We start from the raw sequence: 8,598 nt of genomic DNA, 5'->3' as shown, positions 1-8,598 counted from the left end.
AAAACAATATAAAATAATATCCTACGCTATCTTAATTTTCCTAATAATCACGATACTCAACAACCCCAAGCCGTCTAATCTGACGGTCATCCTCTCCTTTTGTTGTCCTGATGCAGGGGGGAGAGATATATGGTAGATTAGCTTTGTGAGTCAAGGGGGAGATAGGGTAAGATGCAAGTGTTGTCTTGGTTAAACAAACCAAACGGGCAATGGAAAAGGATACCAATATGAGAGCATATACGAACAACTATTGTATGCGGAATGGGCCGGACGGCAAATAATTTATGACGAACATGATAGATGTGTGCAGTTCTTCATCCCCACTCAGAATCAGGCATGCGTAACAGCGATACGTATTCAATCATTCATTCATCGGTAGCATTAGCAAACATGCCGTCACAAAAACAGTAGTGCAAGCTTTACAGTTTACACCCATATATGCACACTGCTGTCACACGCACACGTACGTGCTCTCGTCTCGCGACAGAGCTATACTACTACATATACTCCCCAAGACACAAGCATAAAATACTAGTAGATACGAAGTACATATACACGGCAGCTTGCATGCATAATAAGCTGCTAGCTAGCTTTGCTCGTACTGTACTTGGTACGTACGTGTCCTTGGTTCGACTGTGTGAACCGCATGATCCCATCATGTCTGGGGCCGGTTGGCCCTGCATGCGGCGGGGCAAAGTTAATCAAGTGAGTACTTAGTCTACTGATCGGAAGTGCATATATAAATATCGAAAATCACTCATGATCGTACACGTGTATGCGTACCTGTTCCTGCCGTTGTTGCGGTTGGTGTTGCCGTTGGCGCCGCCGTTGGGGTAACCGTAGCGCCCGGACTCGATGTCGCCGATGTCCTGCGTCAGCAGGTCGTAGTGGCGCCTGACGTCGTCGGCCGTCTTGCCGCCGCCGACCGCCGCCGCCACGCGCTCCCAGAGGCCGGCCGTGTCGCGGCCGTACGTGGCCAGCGCGCGCTCGAACCTCTCGTTCTCGGCATCGCTCCACGCCATGTCCACGACCTTATCTCTACCTCAAAGCTCTCTCGCTACACTTCCTAATCCTAGCTCGCCCTGACTAGTTTGGCTTCTTGTGGCGACCAATGGATGGATCGACCTGTGGGTTGCTACTGCCGGAGGAGTACTCAATGGATCCATATTTATAGGGCCGGGGACGAAAGCCGTTGGCTTCGCGGCAACATGGATCTAATAAAAACTGCCGCAAATGGCGCAGCAGAGCAGTGCCGCTCCATTAAACTATCGAGGCTAGCGAGCTAGCGTTCGCTAAAGCGTTCCGATGCAAGTTGCACTAGGCAGACAGGCAAAGGCAACTCCGACGTCGCCGCGCGCATCGCCGGGCGGCTACGAGGAATGCCTAGCCATAGACAGAGAGCGTGCGCGCGCGCGCGCCGGCCAGCGATTGGGGGATGCGTTTTATTCGACCGGGCCAACGTACGTAGGAAAGCATCGCTGCTTTGGGCGCCAATTAGCTCCTTATTTTAACCGCCTCTTGCTTGGCTCGATTTGTTAATGGTCTGGAGGGTTAATTGGTTTCCAGATCAGCGGGATCGATGCCAATTTCTCATCCTGGGATAGCGAGCTAAGAGCATTCTGACACTGTGTACATGATCGACTGTGAATTAGTGTTTGCACAGGCAATAGCCCGAGATCGTGGTCGGCAGTCGGCACCACGGCGCTAGTAGATGCATGGATGGAACTGGATAGTCTAGAATTTTCTCCTCTACAAAACAACTTTTATCTTTTCTTAGGTCAGGACCATAAAAAGCAAAAAATTCCAAGGAGCTAGCTAGATCTGCATCCTGGATTGCTTGCCTGATATTGAAAAGAAGATGAGCCAATCATGTACGATCCCATAAATTTGGCATGGCCCATGACCGGCACACACAGAGGAGGTTCCATCACAGAAAAGAAGATGGGAAATGGGCCAAGTTGGCCAGCCGACTTTATGCCCAACATTTAACAAGCATACTACGGCACGGCCTACACCCAGCTTTAGGCCCCGAGATTACTCGTTCGGAGGCCATGGACAGAAAGCAAAGCATGCAAATGACAAGGAATGATGCGCCCATTGTTAATCTGTAATATCTAGCGCAAGTGCCATCGATTCCCTTCAACACTATGGAACATTAACAACGTCGCAAGTGGATTATTATTGCACTTCATATATGAGATAATCACGCACCAGGTAGCATATATTATTTGGAATCCAGGAATCGTGTCTCTGTTTGTAATGATGGTGTCACTGGGCTTTGGACATCATGCATAGTTGGCTAGCTATAGGGTAGCCTCCCGGCCTGTAACTACGCATGCATATGCTGCCACCACGAGTGGTGCCTCGACGACTAGTCCTTGTTGCTTTTTTTTAATCCGATCTATCCATCATTCGTCGTGACAGCACAAGAAACACCAGAAATAATAAAAATTATATCTAAATTTATAGACCCCTAGCTACGACTACAAGCACTAGAGCAAGGCGAAGGTGCGCGGCCGCCATCGCCACTCCCTCACCGAAGCTAGACAACATTTGTTGTGGTAGACAGTGAGGAAGTCGTCGTGCTAAGGCCCCACACGACCAGGGTACCAAAACATCAACCCTCGTCGATGAAGAGAAGCGTAGACTGAAAGGATCTAATCTGAAGACACACGAACGAAGACTGGATCCATGAGAACCCGCCTAAGACCAACGCCGACCGATTACCATGAGATCCGTCAGAGACACATCCACATGCCCTCCGACAATACTAGACACACTATTAAAACGGGGGCTAGAACAGAAGGACGTTATTCCCACTTCGGGGAGCTGTCGTCGCCTCGTCTTTCTAAGCAAGATACAAACCTTAATCGACCATACAAAAACATCTAAAAACAAAGCAGGCCCCTTCCACCGTCATGGTCCAAGATTCACCGCGCCTTCATGACTCTAAAGCCATCGAAGACGAGGCGAATTGATGACGGCCCCGACGGGAGGCCGAGAAACCATAGTTTCCTGGGTAGTTGCGTCATTGCGTGAGAGGCCAGGAGTACGGTGCGCACGCCTGACTTGGAAGGGACTATCGTTATTGTTGTGAGATAGTGATCAGTGATGTGCTTTCAGTTGATTAGTGCTCTACTGTCTAAGTCGGGCAGATTCAGCTACCTATATACCAAGTTTTTAAATTTGGCTAGTGCTGTGTTAATTTTGAGTATCATATATGATTCCAGTAAAAGGAACTTCCCAACCGAACGCAACTACCGCGCCGGTTGAAACCTAGTTATAGCTAATTCACGAATCACACACTTGATCAGTGAATAGTGACGTATTCTCCAGGTAGCTAGAGGTCAGAAGAATCAGAGAAAGAAGCTCCACGAGAGTGTACAACAATTGGTCCAAGTTATCTGAAGAAACAATTCTACGTACCACCAACGGGAGAAAGGTGGCAAGTATGTCTTGGAAGCTCCTAGACCGAGAAAGGTGAGAATATACATGCCATGCACTGAATTCACCGTCCTCTATAATGCTAGATTTCTTCTCCAAATTCTGTGGGCACACGCCCAAAGATTAGATGCCCCGGCAACTAGATTTTGTGCGTTGCATCAGCATCTACAACTGTTTTCGGCGACTGAATATATATTTCAACCCATTGTAAATGTTGGCATTGTAATAATTACTTTTGTCGTCCCAATCTCTCTATGAGAGAATCTTTTATAAGAAAGTTACTCCCTTCATTTTTATATACAAGGTCACAATCAAAATTACAATTTGCAACTATACAAGGCCACAAACACTAATCGAGACAAAATTAATGGTGTTCGTCTCGTACTACCTCCGTTTCAGTTTACAAGTCCTATGCGTATATCTAGGTTGCCAATTTTATCACCTTAATATAAACTATATAACACAAAAATTATATGGTTTGAAAATAGAACATCTGAAGTTTATATTGGTATATTTTTTGTAATATATGACTTGTATTAAGTTGATCAAATTGACAACCTAGGGGCACGCGCACGCCCTGTAAACTGAGAGAGAGGTAGTACTAGCAAAGGAGAACATTAATTATCCCTTGCATGCGCCTCATTAATCAACCAAAAAGAGTGAGAGCATTGACTTGTTGTAGGTGGGACAGAAAAATATGCATTAATTAACACGACAAACAAGAAGACAACCTAGCTCGCAATATTGACTTAAGCATACATTTACTTTTGCCTTGGTACTTGTAATATGTGTTTGTGACCTTGTATACAAAAATGGAGAGAGTATCTCAAATAATGTACCGACGCATATGTCTCTACTTGCATGCTGTGCTGTCGCCTAACAGCATCCCTCGTGTACATGTGTGTTGTCACCTAACTGCATGTATCTCTACATTTGCAGAAATCACCGGGTGTAGATGACGGGGCTTTTACACACAGGTCTAGATGCTCTCGGGCGTGAATAGTAAAATGGTTTAAAATTATTAAAAAAACTCAAAAAAATTCAAGTCTTTTTTGTGGTGAGTCAAATGTGTGATGCCTGGGCCAAATTTGGTGGAGTTTGGACAATTGAGGAGCTTGTGGTAAAAAGGACAAATTTCAGGCATGTAAGAAAGTTTAAAAACCACACTGTTCATAGCTGATTTTCTCATGTTTGGCGCGAGCTCCTCGAATGTCGTTTGTCCACGAATTTTTGCACGCACCTACGCCCTATAGCATCTTTCATGCAAAAAGTTTCATATTTTTTATTATTTATTTTAATTTTAATGTTCACCAGGTGTAGATGAGCCCAGGCTCCGAGTTCAATCATCATAGTTTTGTTGTAGTCCTCCAAATACTTCCAGTGCTCATGCTATACACCGGAGATGGGAAATTCTATGAACCTAGTAGCTTACAATAATGCAGTAAACAAGATGAACTCTTCCCCGCAAAAAAGAAAAGAAAAAGATGACTGACTCTTGGAGCTCACCATAACAAAGGGCAGAGCGTAACCAGCAATGCCGCTGCATCCGTTCGTTTGTAGCTTTCCACGTATTGTACGTGCCAAACTAAAGCTAGGCACCATATATTCCTCCTCTACGTAAGCAAATCAATCGAGCATGAATGTCCCGCGGGCTGTGATGAGTGACCGAAGTTTCGCGGTCGCGGGGAATGAGAAAATAATTGTCCTTCCTGGATTCGTTTCAACTTTTAATTGCTCTCAAGGTAAGTAATGTACAATGTTTGTATTCACATGTATATATATACACTCTATCTTTCTTCCACCTTCCAAAAGGAGTTCTTCAGCGACTAGATTACTTTAGATCCAGATTTTTTTTTGGCAGAGTGATAATGAAACCAAAAAATATCGACTGGCTCGGTGGAATGTATTGTTGGAAATATGCCCTACATTCAATAATAAAATGGTTATTATTATATTTCCTTGTTCATGATAATTGTCTATTGTTCATGCTATAATTGTGTTATCCGGAAATCGTAATACATGTGTGAATACATAGACCACAACATATCCCTAGTGAGCCTCTAGTTTACTAGCTCGTTGATCAATAGATGGTTACGGTTTCCTAACCATGGACATAGGATGTCATTGATAACGAGATCACATCATTAGGATAATGATGTGATGGACAAGACCCAATCCTAAGCATAGCACAAGATCGTGTAGTTTGTCTGCTAAAGCTTTTCTAATGTCGAGTATCCTTTCCTTAGACCATGAGATTGTGCAACTCCTGGATACTGTAAGGGTACTTTTGGTGTGCCAAACGTCACAACGTAACTGGGTGGCTATAAAGGTACACTACGGGTATCCCCGAAAGTATCTGTTGGGTTGGCACGAATCGAGACTGGGATTTGTCACTCCGTATGACGGAGAGGTATTTCTGGCCCACTCGATAGGACATCATCATAATGAGCTCAATGTGGTCAAGGAGTTGTTCACGGGATGATGTGTTACGGGAACGAGTAAAGAGACTTGCCGTAATGAGATTGAACAAGGTATCGTATATCGACGATCGAATCTCGGGCAAGTATCGTACCGATAGACAAAGAGAATTCTATACGGGATTGATTGAATTCTCGACATCGTGGTTCATCCGATGAGATTATCGTGGAGCATGTGGGAGCCAATATGGGTATCCAGATCCCGCGGTTGGTTATTGACCGGAGAGTTGTCTCGGTCATGTCTACGTGTCTTTCGAACCCGTAGGGTCTACACACTTAAGGTTCAGTGACGCTAGAGTTGTAGAGATATTAGTATGCGGTTAATCAAAAGTTGTTCGGAGTCCCGGATGAGATCCCGGACGTCACGAGGAGTTCCGGAATGGTTCGGAGGTAAAGATTTATATATAGAAAGTCCAGTTTCAGCCACCGGAAGAGTTTCGGGGGTCACCGGTATTGTACCGGGACCACCGGAAGGGTCCCGAGGGTCCACCGGGTGGGGCCACCTATCCCGGAGGGCCCAATGGGCTGAAGTGGCATGGGAACCAGCCCCTGGTGGGCTGGTGCGCCCCACCCAAGGGCCCAAGGCACCTAGGGTTGGAAACCCTAGGGGCCGTTGCCCCCCGAGGGGGCATGCGCCCCCCCCCTAGCCCCTATATATAGTGGAGGGGAGGGAGGGCAGCCGGACCCTAAGCCCTGGCGCCTCCCTCTCCCTCCCGTGACACCTCTTCCTCCTCCAGTAGCGCTTGGCGAAGTCCTGCTGGAATCTCGCTGCTTCCACCACCACGTCGTCGTGCTGCTGGATCTCCATCAACTTCTCCTCCCCCCCCCTTGCTGGATCAAGAAGGAGGAGACGTCTCCGCTCCGTACGTGTGTTGAACGCGGAGGTGCGTCCGTTCGGCGCTAGGATCATCGGTGATTTGGATCATGACGAGTACGACTCCATCAACCCCGTTCTCTTGAACGCTTTCGCTCGCGATCTACAAGGGTATGTAGATGCACTCCTCTCTCTCTCTCTCTCTCGTTGCTAGATGACTCCATAGATTGATCTTGGTGATGCGTAGAAAATTTTAAATTTCTGCTACGATCCCCAACAGTGGTATCATGAGCTAGGTCTATGGGTAGTTTCTATGCACGAGTAGAACACAAGTTGTTGTGGGCGTCGATTTTGTCAATTTACTTGCCGTTTCTAGTCTTATCTTGATTCGGCGACATCGTGGGATGAAGCGGTCCGGACCGGCCTTACACGTACACTTACGTGAGACAGGTTTCACCGACTGACATGCACTAGTTGCATAAGGTGGCTAGCGGGTGTCTGCCTCTCCCACTTTAGTCGGATCGGATTCGATGAAAAGGGTCCTTCTAAAGGGTAAATAGAAATTGGCATATCACGTTGTGGTTTTGGCTTAGGTAAGAAACGTTCTTGTTAGAAACCTATAGCAGCCACGTAAAAATTTACAATAATAATTAGAGGACGTCTAACTTGTTCTTGCAACATATGCCGTGTGATGTGATATGGCCAAAAGGATGTGATGAATGATATATGTGATGTATGAGATTGATCATGTTCTTGTAATAGGAATCACGACTTGCATGTCGATGAGTATGACAACCGGCAGGAGCCATAGGAGTTGTCTTAATTTATTGTATGACCTGTGTGTCAATGAAAATGCCATGTAATTACTTTACTTTATTGCTAACGTTAGCTATAGTAGTAGAAGTAATAGTTGGCGAGGCAACTTCATGAAGACACGATGATGGAGAACATGATGATGGAGATCATGGTGTCATGTCGGTGACGATGATGATCATGGTGCCCTGAAGATGGAGATCAAAAGGAGCAAAATGATATTGGCCATATCATGTCACTATTTGATTGCATGTGATGTTTATCATGTTTTTACGTCTTATTTGCTTAGAACGACGGTAGCATAAATAAAATGATCCCTCATTAAAATATCAAGAATTGTGTTCCCCCTAACTGTGCACCGTTGCTAAGGTCCGTTGTTCCGAAGTACCACGTGATGATCGGGTGTGATAGGTTCTAACGTTCGCATACGTTGGTGTAAGCCAGATTTACACACGCAATACACTTAGGTTGACTTGACGAGCCTAGCATGTACAGACATTGGCCTCGGAACACGAAAGACCGAAAGGTCGAACATGAGTCGTATAGAAGATACGATCAACATGAAGATGTTCAACGATGATGACTAGTCAGTCTCACGTGATGATCGGACACGGCCTAGTTGACTCGGATCATGTATCACTTAGAGGACTAGAGGGATGTCTATATGAGTGGGAGTTCATTAAATAGTTTGATTAGATGAACTTAATTATCATGAACATAGTCTAAAACTTTGCAATATGTCTTGTAGATCAAATGGCCCACGCTAATGTTGCCCTCAACTTCAACGCGTTCCTAGAGAAAACCAAGCTGAAAGACGATGGTAGCAACTACGCGGACTGGGTCCGTAACCTGAGGATTATCCTCATAGCTGCCAAGAAAGTATATGTCCTTGAAGCACCGCTAAGTGATGCACCTGTTTTCCCAGCAACTCAAGACGTTATGAACGCTTGGCAGACGCGTAGTGATGATTACTCCCTGGTTCAATGCGGCATGCTTTACAGCTTAGAACCGGGGCTCCAAAAGTGTTTTGAGCAGCACGGAGCATATGAG

General features: G+C 45.8%; 1 protein-coding gene across 1 annotated transcript; it reads right to left on the bottom strand.

Moving 5' to 3' along the window:
- Positions 1 to 332: 332 nt before the first annotated feature.
- On the bottom strand, positions 333 to 1,275 carry LOC125553997 (protein RADIALIS-like 3). The gene is made up of 2 exons (XM_048717629.2): positions 784 to 1,275; positions 333 to 677 (listed from the first exon to the last, which is right to left on the bottom strand). The coding sequence occupies exons 1-2, from the start codon at positions 1,020 to 1,022 to the stop codon at positions 656 to 658; spliced, it is 261 nt and encodes an 86-aa protein (XP_048573586.1). The 5' UTR covers positions 1,023 to 1,275; the 3' UTR covers positions 333 to 655.
- Positions 1,276 to 8,598: the final 7,323 nt, after the last annotated feature.

The sequence above is a fragment of the Triticum urartu genome, chromosome 4A, assembly GCF_056163025.1.
Source record: "Triticum urartu cultivar PI428250 chromosome 4A, HENAU_Tu73, whole genome shotgun sequence".
Classification (NCBI taxonomy): domain Eukaryota; kingdom Viridiplantae; phylum Streptophyta; class Magnoliopsida; order Poales; family Poaceae; genus Triticum; species Triticum urartu.
Note: the sequence above shows the minus strand (reverse complement) of the source record. Positions and strands in the feature narration are given on the sequence as shown.